The 25,960-nt window shown below is 41.8% G+C and overlaps 1 protein-coding gene across 2 annotated transcripts; it reads right to left on the bottom strand.

Annotated features, from left to right (window-relative positions):
- Positions 1–1,411: 1,411 nt before the first annotated feature.
- On the bottom strand, positions 1,412–25,937 carry snx3 (sorting nexin 3). 2 transcript variants are annotated; one of them, XM_031800958.1, is made up of 5 exons: positions 25,779–25,876; positions 25,407–25,645; positions 4,595–4,690; positions 4,328–4,452; positions 1,412–2,502 (listed from the first exon to the last, which is right to left on the bottom strand). In XM_031800958.1, exons 2-5 carry the CDS (start codon positions 25,566–25,568, stop codon positions 2,397–2,399), a joined length of 489 nt encoding a protein of 162 aa, XP_031656818.1. In that variant the 5' UTR covers positions 25,569–25,645; positions 25,779–25,876; the 3' UTR covers positions 1,412–2,396. The 2 variants fall into 2 exon arrangements, with proteins under 2 accessions (XP_031656818.1, XP_020310503.1); XM_020454914.2 differs by having other exon boundaries at positions 25,407–25,937.
- Between the last annotated feature and the right edge of the window lie 23 nt (positions 25,938–25,960).

Here is a 25,960-nt window from a genome sequence, read left to right as displayed (position 1 = left end):
GGAGGTGTGATGGTGCTTTGCTGGTGACACTGTCAGTGATTTATTTAGATTGCAAGGCACACTTAACCAGCATGGCTACCACAGCATTCTGCAGCAATACACCACCCAAACTGGTTTGCACTTAGTGGGACTATAATTAGTTTCTCATCAGGACAATGACCGAACACACCTCCAGGCTGTATAAGGGCTATTTTACCAAAAAGGAGAGTGATGGAGTGCTGCATCAGATGACCTGGCCTCCACAAATACTCAACCCAATTGAGATGGTTTGGGATGAGTTGGACCGCAGAGTGAAGGAAAAACAGCCAACAAGCACTCAGCATATGTGGGAACTCCATCAAGACCGTTGGAAAAGCATTCCTCATGAAGCTGGTTGAGAGAATGCCAAGAGTGTGCAAAGCTGTCTTCAAGGTAAAGGGTGGCTACTTTGAAGGATAGAAAATATATTTTGATTTAACATTTAAAAAGTTTGACATGATTCCATTTCTTCACTATTATTCTACAATGTAGAAAATAGTGAATATAAAGAAAAACCCTTGGATAAGGTATTGAAACTTGACTGGCACTGTGTGTATATAACTGGCCCTGAGGACTTGACAAAAGCTGTTTTAAGCTCTCAAATTTAGAAATAAAACAAGTAATTGTAATGAGCAGGGTTCTATGTTCAAGGCTGAGTGAAATGTCACCTGTTTGTGTTGGTGTGTCAGTGTGTGGGGAAGAATTAAAAATAAAAATGATTACTTTGTGAAGTTAGACACTAACACTGGAAAAAAATATTCAGCACTTGGATTTTTGAATTTTGCTGTTGGCTGTAAATATTTTTTCTCTGTTGTACAAAGTGGGAGTAATAATTTTGTGAGAGTTGTCCTGAAATATATTAGAAGAATAAATGATATTGAATTATAGGTGTCCCAAATATTCATTGAGTTATCCCTATGCCACACTGATTGCTAAATGCATTTTCTTTTCACTAAATATGCTATCCAGCTTCTTCAGGTATAAGGGAGTTTTGGAATCCAAACCACGTGAATGTGAACCAGAAAGAAGGGTACAATTCCCAGAAACCCCAATGAGAACAAATGCCATGAGTTTTAAAGTTAGACTGCAGTAGAGTGCATATTGAGTCATGGCAAATCCAAGGTCTCATCTGGGGCATTGTGAGAAGCTGTAATAATAACAACACATTGGCTCAGGGTTTTCAAGTGCTGTCCAATGAATCAAGGGCTTTATCGTTATATTGGCTTTCATAATGATTTTTTAAAAAGTACCATTGAAAACATCATTAGTAGCGATCAATGTCGTTCAATCCAATTAAAGTGGAGAAAAACAGGGTTCATAGGGAGTTCGGTGTACAGCAGGTTGCCATGGCAGGGCAACTGTATATCAGAAGCAGCATGGACCAAAATGTGTGTGAATTCACTGAAATCTTTATTCAGGAAAACCACCACCTCATGCGTATGAGTGCGTTTGACCTGTTTTATTGAAAAACTTTCAAAATAAACAAAGTGGCACAGCAGTATACAAACGTCATAAACGCACATGCACGGTCAGTCGGTAGAAAAACTCTGTGGGGTTCCCCTCTGTGGTGCATTTCTCATTAGAAAATAATTTACAGGCTAACTAACAGGGGAAGTGCTGGCTGGTAGTACACACTGACGGTGCGTACAAGACAACTCGGAAAGCTCCGATTTAAGTGCATTCATGACAACTGGGAATGCAAGCGCCAAATGGGATTTTCTTTATTTTATACATTTTTTTTTTTTTTTTTTAATAGTCATCCAACACAGAAATACCGGTCGGAATCTCTGGCACTATCCTAGAGCTCCGACCAGAAATCACTGACGTCCTTATATTTCCCCCAGTCTGAGCTCGTTTTTTCAGGGATTGTTTTTTTCAGGGACTGTTTCAGAGTCAGGGGACCATCCACAAAGTGTGTGAAGTCGAAGTTATGGCGGTGAGGACAATCATTCCAATTGGACATTGAGTGGAAACAGTGCTTAATGTATGGGGTTTAAACATGAGGTTTGCATACATGGAAAGGTATTTTTTATATTTCTTTAAAATTAAAATATCCAAGATATACCTAACTGATAAATACAGATAAATGTAAAATACCAAAGTTAGTGGTATTTTGAGACAAAAAAAGAATATATATATATATATAAATGATTTTCAACCACAATTACGTTGGGACCATTTCTTAGTTTCATCCAATCGAGAGTTGAAAACGAGCATTACATGAGATCACTAATCAAACGGAAATAAAAAGACAGAAAGAAAGTGATTACAAATGAAAGAGTGAAGATCATAGAAGTGTTTTTGGTCAGAGCAGAGTAGGACCGTTAGCAGTAGAGAGAGCTTTGGGTTGTGGGCCGGGCCGAGTGGTGGTCCTGCTCTTAGGCTTGTCGTATTTTGGAGGGGGTATAGGTCTTGTCCACAGACTCGTCCTGTAGAAACATGTGCAGGCAGCGCTCGTTCTGAGCCAAAGGGTGACCAGCCACTCTGAAACACAAGACAGGGAGAGACAGAGGTTATGAATACCTGTTGTTACAGTCTGTCTGACATGGTTACAAAGTACATGCTAACAAAGAACACATTCTGTTCATACATTTTATTTCTGGAAAAATTGTCAATACAATCCTTGACCATAATGACATGTTACTTATTCCTCTTCGTTCTCATAAGGAACATAAATAAGGCTTCCATGAGAGCGCACCGCGAGAGACATTGACCATAATTGGACAGTCAAGTACTACTCCAGTCTCCTTTTCACCTGATTTATAAAACTGAAAAGTTTTCAGGAGGGTAACAAAATGTGCCCACATTTTCAACAGGTTTGTTTTCAACTTCTTTCAATGTCCAAACGGTCAGGTCAGGTGCATTTTGGAAGACCACTGACCTATGTCTGATGGTCATTGAGAGGGAATAGGGAGCACCTTTACTAACTGTTATTTTAAATTGGCAATTGATGAAGTCTCCATGTTACATCTGGAGCCAGAGAATTTGATTAAGAGCAAGAATTACCATTGAGGTCAGGTAGAGGGTAAGGGATAGAAGCAAAGTAAAAGGGAGAGAAAAGAAAATAAGGGGAAAGAAAGAAAAAATTTGAAAGATAGTCATGGAAAATGGGTCTGACGTACTCATCATCCTACGTACTTTCAGCTACAGTCTAAAATGAGAAATATTTCTGAAGGCCAAGCATGACCAAGGGTTCACGTACGGGTCAAACAGAAAAATGACAGAGGATTTGAAGAGGCTTCCATTTGCCATTAAATGAGCCCCACCCCTCCCAACATCCCCAACTAAAAAAAATAAAAAATAATAATAAAAAATAAAATTATTAGCAGGGTTAAATTAAACTGTATCTCACCTGGCCTCTAAATCTCACCCGACCCTGTCCCCACTCCTCCATCCCAAGTCTGATGACAAATCTCACCTTTCATTTTTGAACAACATGGCCGACTAACTTCCCTCCAAACTTCACTGTGCTGCTCTCTCCTCCTCTGCTGGGTTGTTTACAAATGATAATGGTGTTTACCTCCAGGAAAAGGGTTTTCCTCTCACAATGCACTCAATCACAGATTATAAAACAGCAGAGCGAACCAGCTCCATTCCACTGTGCAGCTATTAAGTCTAAACAATGCTATGATCAACAGTAACATTTAATTGAAAGAAAAATACAAATAAAAAAATTCTTAATTACCAACATTCTCAGCTCCCTTGAAAAACCAATGTATGGTTTTACATACTTAATATTCTAACAGGTAGCATTCGCCACATTTGCACATGAAACAAAGATAATAGCCAAGTCTGCAATCAAAGCAAATAATTACAATCCCACTCTAACTTTTATTGTTCTCTACATGGGGGTGAGAACACCTTGGGGTAAAAAATAAGCAGGGGTGCACACACCATGCCTCAGGAAACCACTTGCTGTAATTTGAGACACAATTATCATAAATTACACATCTAAAATAAAACAAATGTAGGAAGGTAGGAAGTACTAAGGGACACACTTCTTGTTCGTTTACCAGGTAATTATGAAGGAGAATTAAGGATGGGGGGAGACGACATATATGGCTGTGTGTGTTCAGTCTTAACAACACCGAGAGAGGGAATCTAATTGATCAACTGATTTATGTTAAGTGTTTCATAGACTCCTAAGGTTAAGATTGAGCTGAAAGTGTCTACATTGATATGTTTAACAAACACACATGCCTACATGCACGCTCTCACACGCCTGACATCAATCAAAAAGTAGTAATATCACAAAACAACACCCTGATTCAAGGAAGCAGAGGATCTAGGGATGACTGTGTAAACTCACTTGTTGAGGAACTGCTCCAGCCCAGCTCTCCGCTCCTCGATGAAGGAATCGTCAAATATCCCATCGTCCCCTCGGAACGGAAGCTGTCTGAACAGAGCCTTCCCGGGGAGAGGGGGGACCACCACCTGAGAGCAACACACACACACATACATTAGTGGCATAAACCAAGTGAAAAACTTTTAGCGGTTTTACTGTTGTGTTTCTCTGTTTGGATTTCCCTTTTTAAAGTGTACCGAGACTGCTTTAAACCCCCCATAGATAGCTCACCTTGCTATCTCTCTCCAGCTCCCCTCTGAGCCACTCAAAGTCGCTGTACCTTCTCCGCACACGAGACTCCTTCAGCTTGAAGATGGGCAGGTTGGTCTAAACGAGAAAACAGGGATAAAAAAAAATGAAATACATAAGCCCCGTGCAAACCAACTGCGTTAAACTGTATGCGTTCTGGCAGAAGTCCTTTCATTTTAAATGGGAGGCAATCCGCAACAATGCGACTCAACTGCCGGACAAGGCTGCAGTACGTGCGGTGTTTCTCATGCATTGGATTTTTTAAAACTTGTTTGTTGCTTTGCCATGCGGTCTCAGAAACAGAAGATAAACTGAAGATTTGGGTGATTCTGATTGGGGGCGGCAGGTAGCCTAGCAGTTAAGAACATTGGACCAGCAACCAAAATGTTGTTGGTTCGAATGCCTGAGATGATTAGGTGAAGAAGAAGAAAATAATCTGTCAATGTGCCCTTGAGCAAGTCACTTAACCCCTAATTTCTCCTGTAAGTCGCTCTGGATAACAGTGTCTGCTAAATGACTAAAACGTAAAAATGTGATTGCATAAGAATTACTGTACCACAATGTGATGGAGTCTGTTTGCGCGCAGGGTTAAGGGGAACCAGAGCACTGTAGGGTAAACAGACTAAGGTCAGAGAGTTAGAGTTTAAATAACACTAGGGACCACTCCAGGGGAGTATTCATTACACCGATTCTGTTGCAAAACAATATACAACAGAAACTGTTGTAATGTAGATCGAGTGAAGTATGAGTCCGTGCTAAATGATGCAGGGTTCTCCCCAGGATTTTTAATATGGTAGTGCTGGGGAGGCATGGAGATTTTTGCATTTATTTAACATCCGTAACTGTAATTTCCTGCAATCCTAATATTTTTTTTTGTCTTACTGTGCCTTCAGAAAGTATTCATACCCCTTAGACTGAATTCAATATAGATAAAAAAATAAAAACTCTACACACCATAATTAAAAAGTGAAAACATTTGTATACATTTTTGCAAAATCGATAGAAAATGAAGCACAGAAATCTAAGTCTTTGGCAATGATTACAGCTGTGAGTCTTTCTGGGTAAGCCTAAGAGCTTTGCACACGTGTATAGTACAATATTTACATTTTCTTTTTTGAACTCTTCAAGCTCTGTGAAGTTGTTTATTGATCATTGCTAGACAGTCATTTTTAAGTCTTGACATATTTTCAAGGCGATTTAAGTCAAAACTGGAGCTAGGCCACTCAGGAACATTCAATGTAGTCTTGGTAAACAACTAGTGTGTGTGATATATATATATACACATATATATATATACACACACACACACACACACACACACACACACACACACACTGCTCAAAAAAAATAAAGGGAACACTTAAACAACACAATGTAACTCCAAGTCAATCACACTTCTGTGAAATCAAACTGTCCACTTAGGAAGCAACACTGATTGACAATAAATTTCACATGCTGTTGTGCAAATGGAATAGACAACAGGTGGAAATTATAGGCATTTAGCAAGACACCCCCAATAAAGGAGTGGTTCTGCAGGTGGTGACCACAGACCACTTCTCAGTTCCTATGCTTCCTGGCTGATGTTTTGGTCACTTTTGAATGCTGGCGGTGCTTTCACTCTAGTGGTAGCATGAGACGGAGTCTACAACCCACACAAGTGGCTCAGGTAGTGCAGCTCATCCAGGATGACACATCAATGCGAGCTATGGCAAGAAGGTTTGCTGTGTCTGTCAGCGTAGTGTCCAGAGCATGGAGGCGCTACCAGGAGACAGGCCAGTACATCAGGAGACGTGGAGGAGGCCGTAGGAGGGCAACAACCCAGCAGCAGGACCGCTACCGCCGCCTTCGTGCAAGGACGACGTGCTTACAGCCCAACACCGTGTGGACGTTTGGCATTTGCCAGAGAACACCAAGATTAGCAAATTCGTCACTGGCGCCCTGTGCTCTTCACAGATGAAAGCAGGTTTACACTGAGCACGTGACAGACGTGACAGTCTGGAGACGCTGTGGAGAACGTTCTGCTGCCTGCAACATCCTCCAGCATGACCGGTTTGGCGGTGGGTCAGTCATGGTGTGGGGTGGCATTTCTTTGGGTGGGCCGCACAGCCCTCCATGTGCTCGCCAGAGGTAGCCTGACTGCCATTAGGTACCGAGATGAGATCCTCAGACCACTTGTGAGACCATATGCTGGCGCGGTTGGCCCTGGGTTCCTCCTAATGCAAGACAATGCTAGACCTTATGTGGCTGGAGTGTGTCAGCAGTTCCTGCAAGAGGAAGGCATTGATGCTATGGACTGGCCCGCCCCTTCCCCAGACCTGAATCCAATTGAGCACATGTCTCGCCCCATCCACCAACGTCACATTGCACCACAGACTGTCCAGGAGTTGGCGGATGCTTTAGTCCAGGTCTGGGAGGAGATCCCTCAGGAGACCATCCGCCACCTCATCAGGAGCATGCCCAGGCGTTGTAGGGAGGTCATACAGGCACATGGAGGCCACACGCACTCCTGAGCCTTCTTTTGACTTGTTTTAAGGACATTACATCAAAGTTGGATCAGCCTGTAGTGTGGTTTTCCACTTTAATTTTGAGTGTGACTCCAAATCCAGACCTCCATGGGTTGATACATTTGATTTCCATTTATCATTTGTGATTGTTGTCAGCACATTCAACTATGTAAAGAAAAAAAGTATTCAATAAGAATATTTCATTCAGATCTAGGATGTGTTATTTTAGTGTTCCCTTTATTTTTTTGAGCAGTGTATATATAGCCTTGTTTTAGGTTATTGTACTGCTGAAAGGTGAATGTCTCTCCCATCGTCTGTTGGAAAGCAGACTGATCGAGTTTCCTCTAGGATTTTGCCTTGAATAGCTCTATTAAATGTATGTTTATCCTACAAAAACTCCCTAGTCCTTGCCGATGATAAGCATACCCATAACATGATGCAGCCACCACCATGCTTGATAATATGAAGAGTGGTACTCAGTGATGTGTCGGATTTGCCCTAAACATAACGCTGTGGATTCAGGACAAAATTAATTATTTTACACATTTTGTGCAGTTTTACTTTAGTGCCTTATTGATAACATGATGCATGTTTTCTAACATGTTTATTCTGTACAGGCTTCATTTGAACCTCTGTCAATTAGGTAAGTATTGTGGCGCAACTACAATGTTGATCCATTCTCAGAGTTTAATGACTTTGATAGGAGAAAAGTCCCCATTGGCCTCATGGTGAAATCCCTGAGTGGTTTCCTTCCTCTCCGGCAACTGAGATAGGAAGGACACCTGTATCATTAAAACTTCACCTTGCTCAAAGGGATAGTCAATGTCTGCTTTAAAAAAAAGTCAAAAGTTGACACACCTACTCATTCAAGATTTTTTTTTTTTACTATTCTCCATACACTGTAGAAGAGTGACGACATCAAAACGAATTAAATAACACATGGAATCATGTAGTAACCAAAAAAGGTAAAACAAAATATATTTTATATTTGAGATTCTTCAAAGTAGCCACCCTTTGCCTTGACAGCTTGGCACACTTGGCATTCTCTCAACTAGCTTCATGAGGTAGTCACCTGGAATGCATTTCAATTAATAGGTGTGCCTTGTGGAATGTATTTCCTTCTTAATGCATTTGAGCCAATCAGTTGTGTTGTCACAAGGTAGGGGTGGTATACAGAAGATGGTCTTTTACCAAATAGGGCTAAGTCCCTATTATGGCAAGCAAAGAGAAATGACAGCCCATCGTTACTTTAACCTTGTGTGTAGGGTGCAGTATTTTCGTTTTTGGCACAAAAAAAAACGTGCACATTTGAAACGGCCTATTTCTCAGCCCCAGAAACTAGAATATGCATATAATTGTCAGATTAGGATAGAAAACTCTAAAGTTTCCAAAAACTGTCAAAATAGTCTGTGATTATAACAGAACTGATATTGCAGGCGAAAGCCTGAGGAAAATCCAATTAGGAAGTGCCTCTTATTTTGAAATCTCTGTTCCTATGCAAGCCTAACCTCCATTTAAAGGGATATCAACCAGATTCCCTTTTATATGGATTCCCTAAGGTGTCAGTCTTTAGACATAGTTTCAGGCTTTTATTTTGAAAAATGAGTGTGAAGGATCACATTGCATAAGTGGATAGGTGGGGGCTCTCAGAGTGAGTTTTTGCGCAACTGAGTAAAGCGGCCATTGTTTCTCCCGCTGTTATTGAAAAAGCTACACACTCGGTTGATATATTAACGAATATACAGTGGGGCAAAAAAGTATTTTGTCAGCCACCAATTGTGAAAGTTCTCCCACTTAAAAAGACGAGAGAGGCCTGTAATTTTCAACTACGACAGACAAAATAATAAGAAAAAAAAAATCCAGAAAATCACATTGTAGGATTTTTAATGAATTTATTTGCAAATTATGGTGGAAAATAAGTATTTGGTCAATAACAAAGTTCTCAATACTTTGTTATATACCCTTTGTTGGCAATGACAGAGGTCAACCGTTTTCTGTAAGTCTTCACAAGGTTTTCACACACTGTTGCTGGTATTTTGGCCCATTCTACCATGCAGATCTCCTCTAGAGCAGTGATGTTTTGTGGCTGGCACTGCAGCATGAGTCCCTGGCGGTGTAGTGTGTTACTGATGGTAGGTTTTGTTACTTTGGTCCCAGCTCTCTGCAGGTCATTCACTAGGTCCCCCCGTGTGGTTCTGGGATTTTTGCTCACTGTTCTTGTGATCATTTTGACCCCACGGGGTGAGATCATGCATGGAGCCCCAGATCGAGGGAGATTATCAGTGGTCTTGTATGTCTTCCATTTTCTAATAATTGCACCCACAGTTGATTTTTCAAACCAAGATTCTTACCTATTGCAGATTCAGTCTTCCCAGCCTGGTGCAGGTCTACAATTTTGTTTCTGGTGTAGTTTTGACAGCTCTTTGGTCTTGGCCATAGTGGAGTTTGGAGTGTGACTGTTTGAGGTTGTGGACAAGTGTCTTTTATACTGATAACAAGTTCAAACAGGTGCTATTAATACAGGTAACGAGTGGTAACGAGGACAGAGGAGCCTCTTAAAGAAGAAGTTACAGGTCTGTGAGAGCCAGAAATCTTTGTTTGTAGGTGACCAAATACTTATTTTCCACCATCATTTGCAAATAAATGCATTAAAAATCCTACAATGTGATTTTCTGTATTTTTGTTTCTCATTTTGTCTGTCATAGTTGAAGTGTACCTATGATGAAAATTACAGGCCACTCATCTTTTTAAGTGGGAGAACTTGCACAATTGGCTGCTGACTAAATACTTTTTGCCCCACTGTATATTTTAAAAACAACTTGAGGATTCATTATAAAAAATGTTTGACATGTTTCTGTGGACATTATGGATATTATTTGGAATATACGTCTGCGTTGTCGTGACCTCTTTCCTGTGGATTTCTGAACATAACGCGACAAACAAACGTCGGTATTTTGGGTATAAAAATAATCTTTATGGAACAAAAGGAAGATTTGTTGTGTAACTGGGAGTCTCTTGAGTGAAAACATCAGAAGATCAAAAGGTAAACTATTTTTTTTGATTGCTTTTCGTGATTTAAGATATGAAGGTCAGTCAATACGGAAAACTTCAAGAACTTTGAAAGTTCCCTCAAGTGCAGTCGCAAAAACCATCAAGAGCTATGATGAAACTGGCTCTCATGAGGACCACCACAGGAAAGGAAGACCCAGAGTTACCTCTGCTGAACAGGATAAGTTCATTAGAGTTACAAGCCTCAGAAATGGCAGCCCAAAGAAATCCATCAACTGTTCAGAGGAGACTGCGTTTATCAGGCTTTCATGGTCGAATTGCTGCAAAGAAACCACTACTAAAGGACGCCAATAATAGGAAGAGACTTGCATGGGCCAAGAAACTTGAGCAATGGACATTCGACCATGGAAATCTGTCCATTTTTAACTTTTGGTTCCAACCGCCATGTCTTTGTGAGAGTTGGTGAACAGATGATTTCTGCATGTGTGGTTCCCACCATGAAGCATGGAGGTGGTGGTGTGATGGTGCTTTAAATGGTGACACCGTCTGTGATTTATTTAGAATTCAAGACACACTTAACCAGCATGGCTACCACAGCATTCTGCAGCGATACACCATCCCATCTGGTTTGCGCTTAGTGGGATTATCATTTGTTTTTCAACAGGACAATGACCCAACACAACTCCAGGCTGTGTAAGGGCTATTTGACCAAGAAGAAGAGTGATGGAATGCTGCATCAGATGACCTGGTCTCCACAATCACCCGACTTCAACCCAATTGCGATGGTTTGGGATGAGTTGGACCGCAGAGTGAAGGAAAAGCAGCCAACAAATGCTCAGCATATGTGGGAACTCTTTCAAGACCGTTGGAAAAGCATTCCAGGTGAAGCTGGTTGAGAGAACGTCAAGGGTGTGCAAAACTGTCAAGGCAAAGGGTGGCTACGTTGAAGAATATAAATAAATGCATTTGTTAAACACTTTTTGGTTACTACATGATTCCATACGGTGTTATTTCATAGTTTTGATGTCTTCACTATTATTCTACAATGTAGACAATAGTAAAAATAAAGAAAAACCCTTGAATGACTTGTGTCCAAACTTGCACACACCAAGCTCGCACACACCTTTTCAGTTCTGCCCACACATTTTTTATGGGATTGAGGTCAGGGCTTTGTGATGGTCACGCTAATACCTTGACTGTTGTCCTTAAGCCATTTTGCCACAACTTTGGAAGTACGCTTGGGGTCATTGTCCATTTGGAAGACCCATTTGCGACCAAGCTTTAACTTCCTGACTGATGTCTTGAGATGTTGCTTCAATATATCCACATATTTTTCCTACCTTATGATGCCATCTATTTTGTGAAGTTCACCAATCCCTTCTGCAGCAAAGCACCCCACAACATGATGCTGCCACCCCCGTGCTTCACAGTTGGGATGGTGTTCTTCAGCTTGCAAGCCTCCCCCTTTCTCCTCCAAACATAACGGCGGCCAAACAGTTCTATTTTTGTTTCATCAGACCAGAGGACATTTCTCCAAAAAGTACAATATTTTCCCCCATGTGCAGTTGCAAACCGTAGTCTGGCTTTTTTATGGTGGTTTTTGAGCAGTGGCTTCTTCCTTGCTAAGCGGCCATTCAGGTTGTCGATATAGGACTCGTTTTACTGTGGATATAGACACTTTTGTACCCGTTTCCTTCAGCATCTTCACAAGGTCCTTTGCTGTTGTTCTGGGATTGATTTGCACTTTTTGCACCAAAGTACATTTATCTCTAGGAGACAGAACACGTCTCCATCCTGAGCGGTATGACGGCTGCGTGGTCCCATGGTGCTTATACTTGTGTACTATTAATTGTACAGATGAACGTGGTACCTTCAGGCGTTTGGTTCATCATTGGGAGCAATTCCCAGACTTGTGGAGGTCTACAATTCTTTCTGAGGCCTTGGCTGATTTCTTTTGATTTTCTCATGGTGTCAAGCAAAGAAGTACCGAGTTTGAAGGTAGGCTTTGAAATACAGCCACAGGTACACCACCAATTGACTCAAATGATGTCAATTAGCCTATCAGAAGCTTCTAAAGCCATGACAATTTTCTGGAATTTTCAAAGCTGTTTAAAGGCACAGTCAACTTACTGTATGTAAACTTCTGACTCACTAGAATTGTGATACAGTGAATTATAAGAGAAATAATCTGTCTGTAAACAATTGTTGGAAAAATTACTTGTGTCATGCACAAAGTAGACTTGCCAAAATTATAGTTTAACAAAAAAATTGTGGAGTGGTTGAAAAACAACTTTTAATGACCCCAACCTAAGTGTATGTAAACCTCCGAATTCAACTGTATATACATAGAGTGCATTCAGAGTATACAGACCCCTTCCCCTTTTCCACATTTTGTTACATTACAGCCTTATTCTAAACCTACACACAATACTGCTCAGTTTGGCTGGGTGGCCAGCTCTAGGAAGAGTCTTGGTGGTTCCCAATTTCTTCCATTGAAGAATGATGGAGACCAATGTGTTCTTGGGGACCTTCAATGCTGCAGATATTTTGGTACTCTTTCCCAGATCTGTGTCTCGACACAATCCTGTCTCGGGTGCGCTAATTCCTTCGAACTCATGGCTTGGTTTTTGCTCTGACATGCACTGTCAACTGTGGGACCTCATAGACAGCTGTGTGCCTTTCCAAATCATATTCAATCAACTACATTTACCACAGGTATACTCCAATCAAGTTGTAGAAACATCTCAAGGATGATCAATAGAAACAGGATGCACCCAAGCTCAATTTAGAGTCTCATAGCAAAGGTTCTGAATACCTATGTAAATAATGTATGTTTTTTATTATGGAGTAGTGTGTGTAGATTGCTGAGGATTTTTATTTATTTAATCAATTTTAGAATAAGGCTGTAACATAACAAAATGTGGAAAAAGTCAAGGCGTCTGACACAGCACCTTCTTACATTCTTTGGGGAAAACCCGGGGATGATATTGATACTAGACTGGGGTTTACAAAATCTAATTTTCAATAGGTCTCACAACACACTATGGTACCATCAACCCTTCCACCACTAATGTGTAGTAAACCAAGTGCTACACAGCAGCCATTTTGTCCCAGAGACACGCACCACACACTGGCTATGAAGAGTAGATGCAGCGTGAATGACACAGGCTTGCCATTGTGCCGTTTGGGCCTAGCCTTGTGTTAGGTACTCTGTGGCAAATGACTTTGTTAAAAGAGCCATACAAATAGAAAATTCAATTGGAAATTGAAATCCTGTATTGAGGACTGAAGAATAAAAGTTTGCTCTAACAGGGCTCACCAAGGTCTGATGCACTTTGGACGAGCTGAGAGAAAGACAGAGAGAGCGCGTAGTGCTAGTTAATGAGCACTGGAGATTACATTTCATGAAATGTTTCGGCATTGACATACACCACTGAAGCGTACAGCAGCACATTAGAACACAATGCCAAAGCTCTTCACCTGTCATGACAGCAGCATCCTGCGGCCATCCCAGCCACAATACACAACCTGGAGAGAAAAAGAACATTTCCCCATAGACAGACAGCAATCGCAGAAGGTCAGAATTCATGGAGAGCCACAAGAGCAGAAACCATTGAGCTGTTGGATGGATGAATGCAGGGCGATGTGTGTGAGCAGTGGCAGACTGATCGATGAGCAGGAGAACGAAGGAGTGTGATAGGTAGCTGGCAGGCTGAGTAAATAGATGAATAAATGGGTGGGATGAGGGGAGGGGGGCTATATGGACTATGGGGGACTAATTAAGAAAGAAGAGCAGAAGTGGCCTTTTCGTTCTCATGGTCTCCCTCGCTCTTACTCCCCCCGTCCCCTCCTCTTCATATTTCCCTCTCCTATAATAAGTCACTGTTTTGCCCTTGAGACCCCTCTTGAGTCTTTTCACTGGGAAAAACACAAACCGTACTCTCCTCTTGTCTTCTGTCCTCTCTTCTCTGCCTGCGCCTCTCTTTTTGCCCTACCTCTTTAAAATTATGGATTTTTCTACTCTACATTAATGAGGTAGAAGATAAATTATTTATTTTGGAAGGATCTGAAAATAATAAATTCAAGTTATCAAATAACATTTTTTTTATATTACCACAAAAAACTACAATGAAGTCATATGGTAATATCAGAACAAGTATTAAAAGCGGCTGAAAAATAAGATTGGGGTTCTTCTGACAGTTGATAATGGAGGACAAAGACCAAGGTGAGGGAAAAAGGTATAGAACACTACACGGAGAACTGAAGGAATGTTTCTCTCTAGTTACACCTTTCTTTCCCATCCTTCACCTCTCCTTACCCCCTTTTTCTTTCTGTAGTTGTATGTCCTCTCTCATTTGTCTACCCAGCCATTCTCTCTCCTCTTATTTCCTTCCCTTCTGTCTCCAGGTGAGGTTGTCAGCCACCCCCTCCTTCCTCTCAGGTCACAGAAGGGGATTAGCCTAGCTTTAAGAGCCCCTCAGCTGTAGCCACGGCCTTCCCTCTCAGTGGGCTGTCCCCCAGTGTTCTGGTACCTCACAGCACGGAACGCTTCACGGAACACTGGGAAGTTAATCCCCACGACAACAGATCATGGTTACAGGTAATCTGCCACCGCCGAGACGCTAATCCCATCAGGCCCAGTCCCGACGCTCCCACACAAAACACACACGAGCAGAACTCTGTGTGTGGAGAAACAGGTGATAGAGTTAGAAAACTCTCAAACAAGCTGCACAACACAGACACACTTAACTTTTGGACAATTCTGGTTCACTCAAACTACACTTTCCAAATGTTCAATCTTAGGCTTGCTGGTCCACACCCCTGCCTGGACCTCAATGCTCAGGACAAAAGAGAGAGAAAATGAAAGTCACCTGCGCTTTCAATCACCACCCCATCGCAACCTATGATTAAGAGATTGGCGTTAACGGTGAGAGGAAAGGAAGAGAGGACAAGTCAGGTGAAAGGTGAGTAGTCAGCTCGCCCACACTTTTCGGTCTCAAACAAACACTTCTAATTTCACACATATAAACACGAAGAACACCACTCCCCATGTAAAGAGGCAGTGCGTGGGAGCTCTACAAGTCAAAGATCAGGTTTCTGTCCTCTTCACACCTGGCTGTAGGTTGGGGCTGGGGGGTGTGGTTCGGGTGGGGGCTGAGGGCGTGGTGTGTGTATGACTCAGGTTACGGAATAAGGTATTGATTGAGACACCCTGGACCACCCCAAACCCATAATGTCTTTAGTTCAATCGAAGCCTACCTTTATTTCTTTAGTTATTCAAAAAGCACACTTTGTTTCTCTCACTATCATAGATCAGTGGTGGGATAGGGGTGAGTAAATGGGGGGGGGGGTCATAAGCCTTCTATAGGGCGCAAGAAAATCTGTTGCAGAAAACAGACAGAATGCAGACATTAAAAAGGAATACAACAATATTCAAAAATGTATTGAACTTAGTAGGAAATCAAGTAAATGTATTGAACTTAGTAGGAAATCAAGTAAATCTATTGAACTTATTCTAAAATTCATTTTGAGGCGGAAGGTAGCCTAGTGGTTAGAGTGTTGGACTAGTAACCGATTTTCCCAAAAATCTTGTCAATTAAAATGCTAACTACAAAGTAGCCTATGCCTACCTGGCAGAAGGATATGTTTATTTGCAACAATCCAGTGGCCAATTGTTTTGCAAACTCTGAAATCACATGAGCACTACAGAAACACCACTAACCAAATAATGTCTTTGGCTGGTGTTGCGTGCGGCTGGTGTTGCGTGCGGCTGGTGTTGCGTGCGGCTGGTGTTGCGTGCTCACTTGAATTAAAAAGCAACATATCCCGTTGAAAACTGCTTATGTGGCAACGATGTGAGTCATGAATAACTGATGAGTCAAAATGTATTACAATGTGTATAATTTTGGTAATAAGTCAGTCTCGTCTACGACGGAGCTTGGATCATCCATAAATAAGGTTTGGTTTTGATTTGACAATGTCCATTTACCCACTAACATGAGGTGAACATTTTTTAAATGTATTTAACCTTTAACTAGGCAAGTCAGTTCAGAACAAATTCTTATTTACAATGACTGCCTAACCCAGACGACCCTGGGCCAATTGTGTCGTAGCCTGCCCTATGACGGCCTACACCGGCCAACCCAGATGACCCAAGCCAATTGTGTGCCGCCCTATGACGGCAGGCTGCGATACAGCCTGGATTCGAACCAGGGCGTCTGTAGTGAAGCCTCTGGAACTGAGACGTAGTGCCTTAGACCACAGCGCCACTCAGGAGCCCATCTTGGGTGATTGCTCTCAATCCAATAGCATAGCCAGTGAGACACCTGTCCAGCAGCTCCGACTTTGTTAACATATGACAACACATTGCACATTTTTTTAAACTTGTGAAATACTGCACCAAAGACCTTAGATGTAAAATTATGCAACAAACACATTCTCGGGCAAAATTCATTACATATTTTGAGGAATTGAAATGGGCTTCTGCATCTAGTGTTGAGGACAAACATCATTCACCAAATGCGGTAAATTGCTAGCTAGCATTAAACTTATCTTATAAAAAACAAGCAGGCAATATTAACCAGGTGAAATTGTGTAATTTCTCTTCATTGCACGCAGATTCAGGGTATATGCAACAGTTTGGGCTGCCTGGCTCATTGCGAACTAATTTGCCAGAAGTTTACGTAATTATGACATACATTGAAGGTTGTGCAATGTAACAAGAATATTTAGACTTAGATAAAATACAGTCCGTATTTCATTTTTTTTCTTTTTTTCTTTTACCCCTTTTTCTCCCCAATTTTGTGGTATTGTTGTAGTAGCTACTATCTTGTCTCATCGCTACAACTCCCATACGGGCTCGGGAGAGACGAAGGTCGAAAGTCATGCGTCCTCCGATACACAACCCAACCAAGCCGCACTGCTTCTTAACACAGCGCGCACCCAACCCCGGGAGCCAGCCCCAACAATGTGTCAGAGGAAACACCGTGCACCTGGCCACCTTGGTTAGCGCGCACTGCGCCCGGCCCGCCACAGGAGTCGCTGGTGCGCGATGAGACAAGAACATCCCTACCGACCAAGCCCTCCCTAACCCGGACGACGCTAGGCCAATTGTGCGTCGCCCCACGGACCTCCCGGTCGCGGCCGGTTACGACAGAACCTGGGCGCGAACCCAGGGACTCTGATGGCACAGCTGGCGCTGCAGTACAGCGCCCTTAACCACTGCTGGTTAAGGGCGCTGTAACCACTGCTGGCAAAACGCACTTTCGTGCGTTTTGCCAGCGGTTCTTCGCAAGCACAGCGCTGTTTATGACTTCAAGCCTATCAGCCTAATGGCTGGTGTAACCAATGTGAAATGGCTAGCTAGTTAGCTGAGTGTGGGCTAATACTGTTTCAAACATCACTCGCTTTTCGATTTGGAGTAGTTATTCCCCGCGGCTTTTGTGGAGCGATGGGTAACGATGCTTCGAGTGTGGCTGTTGTCGATGTGTTCCTGGTTCGAGCCCAGGTAGGGGCGAAGAGGGGGACAGAAGCTATACTGTTACACTAGCAATACTATAGTGCCTATAAGAACATCCAATAGTCAAAGGTATATGAAATACAAATGGTATAAAGAGAAATAGTCCTATAATAACTACAACCTAAAACTTCTTACCTGGGAATATTGAAGTCTCATGTTAAAAGGAACCACCAACTTTCATATGTTCTCATGTTCTGAGCAAGGAACTTAAACGTTAGCTTTTTTACATGGCACATATTACTTTCTTCTCCAACACTTTGTTTTTGCATTATTTAAACCAAATTGAACATGTTTCATTATTTGAGGCTAAATTCATTTGATTGATGTTTTATATTAAGTTAAAATAAGTGTTCATTCAGTATTGTTGTAATTGTCATTATTACAAATAAAACAATAAAAAAAAAAATTGAATTCTTGACGCTACCCATCCCTGTCGCGGGATCATTTGTGTCAGCAACCGCTGAATAGCATAGCGCAACAGTCAAATAATATTACTAAAAAATATTCATATTCATGAAATCACAAGTGCAATATTGCAAAACACAGCTTAGCCTTTTGTTAATCCACCTGTCATCTCAGATTTTGAAATTATGCTTTACAGCGAAAGAAATCCAAGCGTTTGTGTAAGTTTATCGATAGCATTATGTACACTTCGCATCAGGAAGCTTGGTCACGATAATCAGAAAAGCAATCAAATTAACCGTTTACCTTTGATGATCTTCGGGTGTTTTCACTCACGAGACTCCCAGTTATACAACAAATGTTCCTTTTGTTCCATAAATGTTATTTTATAGCCAAAATACCGACGTTTGTCGCGTTATGTTCAGAAATCCACAGGAAAGAGCGGTCACGACAACGCAGATGGAAATTCCAAATAGTCTCCATAATGTCCACAGAAACATGTCAAACGTTTTTTTATAATCATTCCTCAGGTAGATTTTAAAATATATATTTGATAATATATCAGAGTGTGTAGGTTTTTCAATAACAGCGGGAGGAACAATGGCCGCTTTACTCTGTAGCGCAAAAACTCACTCTGAGAGCCCCCACCTATCCACTTACGCAATGTGATCTTTCACACTCATTTTTCAAAATAAAAGCCTGAAACTATGTCGTCTAAAGACTGTTGACGCCTTAGGGAAGCCATAGAAAAAGTAATCTGGTTGATATCTCTTTAAAAATGGAGGATAGGCATGCATAGGAACAGAAGGGTTTCAAAATAAGAGGCACTTCCTGATTGGATTTTCCCTCAGGGTTTCGCCTGCAATATCAGTTGTGTTATACTCAGACAATATTTTGACTGTTTTGGAAACTTTAGAGTGTTTTCTATCCTAATCTGTCAATTCTATGCATATTCTAGCATCTGGTCCTGAGAAATAGGCCGTTTACTTTGGGAACGTAATTTTCCAAACAAAAATAGTGCCCCCTAGCTTCAAGAGGTTAATCGGTATCGGCTTTTTTGGTCCTCCAATAATCGGTATCGGCGTTGAAAAATCCAAATCTGTAAACCTCTAGTTTAAACACAGTTGCGGACTGAGAACATTCAATTTGGTTATTTTTCTATTTAAAAAAATAATAATAATAAAAAAAAAAATGTTTCTCAGAGCGAAAACCTGGAAAAACAAAACCAGGAGTTGTATTAATGCAGAATTCTGTTTTTCAGAGAAAAGAAAAATGCATAACAAATATGTTCCTGCGTTTTGTAAGCTCAGATCTAAAATGCTTCTTATTTTAAATTTCTGCTCGGCATCAAACACATTTTGTGCTTCAGCTGCACTTCTCCACTCGGATGAGAATTCACGAATAGGCATTTTATCAGCAGGCATGGCGCTCTAACTGATGTGGAGCTACATTTCTCCTGTATTTTTCTCAGTGTAGCCTACTTTTCTCCAGTTAAATGCAAGATTAACTTCAAGCAAAACATTCGGAAATGTACCTGACTACATATGATAAACATTAGAAATATGTTGACCATGCATAGTTTGCCAGAAATACCTTGCTTTTTTATTGTAAACCAATGTATTTGTGTGTATGCTAGCCAAATAGCGTTGCATTGGTGTTGTCATCTGATAAAAAAATTAAAGCTATTTTCTGCTGAATGTGTTGCACTAATGTATTTTCTGTGAAGGAAAACTATAGCTACCTGACGACTCTATTGAAGCAAAAAAAACTTGACTTTCAATGTAAAACACAGGTGAAATGGTATAAAATGCGGATTTTTTGATGGTCTGCGTTTTGAAAATGCAGATTTCTGAACTCTAACGAAGCCCCTGAAAACTGAGAAAACAGAATATGGGAAGTCAACATAAACCACATGGCCGTCTCAGTCACCAGAAATCAACCCAATTGAACACTTGTGGGAGATTCTGGAGCGGAACCACAAACGCCAAATGATGGAATTTCACATGGAAGAACGGTGTTGCATCCCTCCAATAGAATTAGACACTTGTAGAATCTATGCTAAGGTGCATTGAAGCTGTTCTGACTCGTGATGGCCCAACGCCATATTAAGTTGGTGTTTCCTTTATTTTGGCAGTTACCTGTACCATGCTCATTTTGAATAATCACAATGACAATGCATTTTGAAATACAATACCTAGCTGGACCTGAGCAGTTAGACAAGATAAGAATGAATTACAACAGAAAGGATAATGTAACAAAGTGATTAAAGTTTGAGTTACTACTATAACATCGTATAAGTAGTCTTTCCATGAACAGCCTAGACTATGGTGATTAGGTTATGCTTCATACAGACAGAGAGCGAGATAGCGAGAGAGGGAAAGCGCGACAGACAAAGCGCAACAGACAAAGCAAGGCAGAGCGAGAGAAACGTAAGCCTAAGCAAGTGAGTGCACAGGGTCCATTTCATAAACAACACAAAAATACCCAACTTCCAACTACACTTCACTGAGCCAGTGGCCTACTAAAAGCTTTCACATCGCAGGAATAGAAACCCTTGAGTAACCCACCGCTGCATTAGAAATGCATGTGAAACATCATGTGTAGGAAGAGACAATACCATAGCTCATTAAAGACTTGGGGGAGAAAAGAGCCCAAACCCCTCAAGAGAAAGGTCACCCCTCTCCTGTGAAAATGGTTCAAGGCCGCCTATGCATTAGCTTTTAGCAGGATGGATTAAGTCAAGTTCGAGAGTGCCGCATCCCTAACCCCCCCTGCCCCCTTCTTACCCTCCCCTAGCTCTCCCTTTCAAAAATAAAAAGTATGAAAAATGGCAGCACAATACCATCTCATCGCATCATATTCTAAAAGGGAAAGAGAAGAGAACAATGGCGTTGGGGCCGTGGGTCTCCCCCTCTCTGTCGTTTCCCCTGTGCACTTTCCCTCTCTCGCCCCTACAAGCCTTCCCTCGACTCTCTCCAACTCGCCTAGCTGGCAGAAAGCTGCTTTGTTGCCATAGTATCAACTCCCACTTTTGATACTGTCATTTCAAGTAGGATATGGTAGCCTTGATACAATATGTTCCCCATTTCCATTAAAATAGTTGTCAGAGAGGATGGTGTAGAGTTTGGATTATACTTGACTGTGCCTGACAAGGCCCCTCCACCCCCACCCCTCCCTATTTTATTAATGACCAAATGTTTTTCCCCCCCAAATGGAAGAGAGAAAGAAAGTGGGGGGGGCTATGGGAGTGGAGAGGTGGAGGAATGGAAGAGAGAGAGAGAGAGAGAGCTGTAGTAAGAAGCCTTTTTATATGCTCCTGTCTGTGCATAAACAAAGTGAGATCCCAAAGTCCACGCTCTTCTGTGTGCTCTCTGAAGGGGGAGATGGAGGCTACCAAAGGCAAGGTCTAATGTTGGTGGTGAAGCTTTCCCCCCCGTTTGCAGAGTTCAAAAACATACACCACTCTGTTGAGAGCGCGAGAGAAAAGTCCTCTCACCCTCACATCAAACTGAATCATTGAGAGACATTAGGACTGTGAAGAGAGCATCTCCTCAACATTCAAGACACGTAAAAAAATACCCTGAACTAAAGCCCATGAAAGTGAACTACCAATTAGGCTATCCAATATGTTAGCAATAGCCTTCTATTATCAGGGGGCTTATTTGAACAGTATATTATTAGCAGAACACACAGTTTAAATATAACAAATGACAAACGGAAAGACAACATTCTATTATTTTACACAAGACCACATTTTCAGGTTTACAAGTCTGCACACGTGAATTCTAGGTTAACTTGAGGACATTATGCTATTTTTAGCAGAGAAACTCACCATCTGCAACACACAACGCAGTTTCTGATATTCAATCAATTAGGCCTAAACAATTGACTGGTCACACTTTCACTCACAGGGACCCTAATGTCACCTTTCACCATGAAATGTCACACGAGTGACCATAAAATGACCTCGGCACTGACCATGAAAATGTTTAAACGGACCATATCAGCTAACACCGTAATATCACAGAAATTAACATACTACCAAACCATTGCATGATTAAGGTTTAATACTACTTGTCTGAAAGAGTTGTGCAACAGTTACCATAGATACTGAAGTGGGGACAGAAGGAGTAGTAGGAACCAAAGAAACAGGAACACAAAGTGTGCGTTCCAAAATACACTCAGGCCATCTACTCTGATTTCAGAGCACTCTTGTCTGAGTGTGCCAGAGCGCAGAATAACTGATGAATTTACGAACGCTCAACACCTGTTCAATATGGCAGGTGTCAGTAACCGTGGGTAAAAAGGCGGAATTAATTTGCTGCCAGCAGCACAGTTACAGTCACCAACGCTCTGGATAACATGAAACTGCCTAACTAGCTCTGCAGGGGCGAGTAAAATGAAGTGTTCTCTCATTTGTGTCTGGAAGTAGCTAACAAGCGTGCCAACGTTAGCCAGTTAGTTTGGGTGCTTGACTGCCGTTGTGAGGTCAGAACGCTCGGCTCAACCCTACTCGTTGGTCAGAGCGTCCAATGTGCATTCTGAACCTCTCAGAGAGCGAAACGTTCTGAATTTACGAACGGACAATCTGACAACGCTCTGAATTTACAAATGCCCCAGAGCACACTCTGGCACTCCAGATTGAATTTACGAACACACCCAAAGTATAGAAGGTAGCCTATAGGAGGCATAGCAGTGAAGAGGTGACAAAAGCAAAGCACACATTTCACCTGTTAAAGGTCAGGTGTCATGAGTAAATTTGATAGAGTCCTCGTGGACTAAGGTGACCATTCTCTGGACTAGGCTGGGCGAGGGACGTTGGAGATGCAGGGCTATGGTGGATGGAGAGCGAGGGGGTGCTTTTGTGTCCTCCCCAGGGGGGTGGGAGTAGGTGGGGGAGCCCATACGAGGACGGGGATGAAGCCTTCCCCTCTCCACAAACCAGCCTGATTCATTCTTCTACCCTATCAATGAGGGGATTAAGAAGACTCTCAGTACGGCCGTGCGGGATCTCACTGCCATGGGATGGGGGGGGGGGGGGGGGGATTTGGGATGATGAGAGGGACTGGGGGGTTGATCTACTAACATTTCATTGCATAAATACAGGGGGGAAAATATTATAGCTAAGCGGTGAGAGAACCCGAAACACAAGCAACACTGCAAAGCATTCCAAGCTGGCCAAGGTACCAGGCAGACCTTTTGGTATAGTCTAAATGCCTTTAGAAACAGGAGTAAAACACTTCCAAAGAAAGGGAAAAGAAAGGAAAGAGGAGAGAAGCGAAGCAAAGTTGACACCACGTTTGTTGAGAAGTGAGGGATGCTCCTCTTATCCCTGGCTCTTATGCAAAGCAGGGTCACAGAGGGCCATGAGGCGCACAATAAATGCTGATTACACGCATATGCTAATTATTACACGCTAATCAAGTACAGTAGCCTTATATTCAGCTCTAATGCCCGCAGACGGGCTTCTCTAGGTAGGGGGAAGCTATAAATACTATAGGGCCATGCTGCGCTAAACCACCACGCTACAGAAAACAACGAGAGACAGCCCAGACAATCACAGGGTTGACAGTGGTACGGTGATAACATGCTTAGCTCTTGATGTACTGCTTCAAATGCAATAATTCTGGTAATTTGTTTTGTATTATGCACTCTGTGTTGGAAATAGTGGTGTGAAACAAATAGCACAAAAGTAGAGGATGAAAACTAGAGCCTTTTCAGCAGCCTTAAAAAGTGTTGTGTTGGTAACTGGTATTGAGTTGGTACCTTTTAACTTTCATATAAAATTTGAACAAGCTCCAGACAGGTTTTAAAATTGTGTTATACCCCATGCATTAAGTCTGTCAATCTTTATTGTCATGACACGTTGAGTAACTTTTTCCTTATACGCAATCAATAGAGACTGATTTGAGGGTTAAACAGTTGTTGATGACTGACTTTCACTCTCCATAGTAGTTTATAAATATGGATGAGACCAGAGGTGAATCTCAAAAGTACTTCCTCGATTCCTCCCGTCCAATCCTCTCCCCACCAGAGGGAAGCAAGGAGGTCTAGCTTTGTGAGGACATGCATCTGTACTGTTTAACCCCCCAGCCCCCACCTCTCCACCCCAGCAGAGCAGAAAGGAAATGCATGGGTAAGTAGACTGTGGGGCTCGCTGATGCTGAGCCTGGCTCAACATCCTGTCTTCATTCCAGAGAAGCTGGCCAGTAGTTTCAGTACACCAAAATGTCATAGAACTGCATTTTACACAGAGTCCCTTTACTGGAAAAGTATTGCTATGACTAATAAGAGAGGGGGAGAGAAAAACACTGGACTCATCTGTATTGCTTAATATCTGAGTAGAGGCATAGAGAGGCAACATTTCTTGAGTGAGGGAGCTGGTCTCCAAGCTCTGCTTTTGGGTACAGACTTAGCATGAAAGACCATTTTATTGTGTTAAAATGCACCCTTGTTGAGCTCTCTGCTTCTGTTGGTGTGTGACAAATCGAGAGCTTGGGACTATAATGTTCTATCTGCAAAAAGATGATTATAGGACAATTGGCTTTAAAGTTCAGGACCCTTATTGGTTTGAATGGTGTCAGCAATTTCTATATTATATTACTTTGAACTTAACATGAATTGGGGTATTTTGAGTACTATTATATAGGTAAAGAACATTGAACAGAACAAAGCTATGCCAATTACTCAATTTAGACAAAAATGCAGATTGAACCTGGTAGTCCCAAACTAATTAACTATCTACCATTTACACTCTATGACAGGGGTGTGGCTGGAACACAACAAGGATCTGTTAACGGTTTGTAAAACAATTAATTCGTTAAAGACAATACAAACTAGCTAGTTAGTTATATGGCTCCATGGCCTTTGGCCATGAGACTCTTGCAAACAGGACACAAAACAAGACCCACTGTCAACATATTTGTAACTTTCCATTGACTTCACATTCCTGAAGTCAGAGAAGCTAACAGTTAGCTAGCTACCTGGCTAGGCTATCGACCAAAACTGGAGGCCCATTTAAATAATATTGTATCAACAATGCTTTGATAACCTCGCCAGAAATAGTTTAATATTTTTAATACACAGCTGAATTGGTTAAATGCCAAGTATGTTAGTTAAAAAAAAACTAAATCCACCGTCTAACTAACTGTTATAGCTACTAACAACTACCTACCTACTCCGTGGCTAAAAGCTAGTTAACCGATTTGACCGTTCGAATATTGTCTACATCTGACTGGTCTCTTTCTTAGTGTAACCCTAACTAAACTCAATCCCCTTTATCAAATTGACCAGGTCCACTGCCCTAAAGAGCAAGCTAATGGTTTGCCTATTTATTTTATTAGCTATCTTGTATGCTCACCTTCAGTCTTATTTCATACGTGGTAAACCTGGTCCTCCCGACACCGATCGTTTCAGGGTTGCTCACATCAATCTCTAGAAAGTTACTTGGGGGTCCATACGCGTCGTTCAAGTTCTGAGGCTTGGAGAATAGCCTCCTTGTATCAGCTATGGTATCAGCCATTTCTCCCCCACTAGCTTGGTTAGCCGCAATCGCCCTGCCGTTTGGGTCCGTGTTATTCTGGATCCTTGGGACGTCCCCTATAATAATAGTAATAATATTAATACATGGGTGGGTGGTTATATTTTTCCTATTTCAAACATGTACAAGTGTGTATTAATACGCATGTATGAATAGTATATATTTAAAAAAATGTTTAGCATATATCCTAACTCTTCCTGAGACACCCTCCGAGAGTGGGGTCACGGCAAGTGTCTACACATAGACATTAATACCAGGGTCTAGCACGTCCCTACGTAGTAAGGCTTAGTGTAGGAACGTCCCAAGGATTCCGGATAGCACTAACCCTTTCGTTTGGGGTTGCTCGCTCCACTTCCGATCAGCTGAGGAGCAGC

This window comes from Oncorhynchus kisutch, linkage group LG21 (genome assembly GCF_002021735.2).
Source record: "Oncorhynchus kisutch isolate 150728-3 linkage group LG21, Okis_V2, whole genome shotgun sequence".
Classification (NCBI taxonomy): domain Eukaryota; kingdom Metazoa; phylum Chordata; class Actinopteri; order Salmoniformes; family Salmonidae; genus Oncorhynchus; species Oncorhynchus kisutch.
The sequence above is the reverse complement of the archived record's forward strand: the minus strand, read 5'-3'. Positions and strand labels throughout refer to the sequence as shown.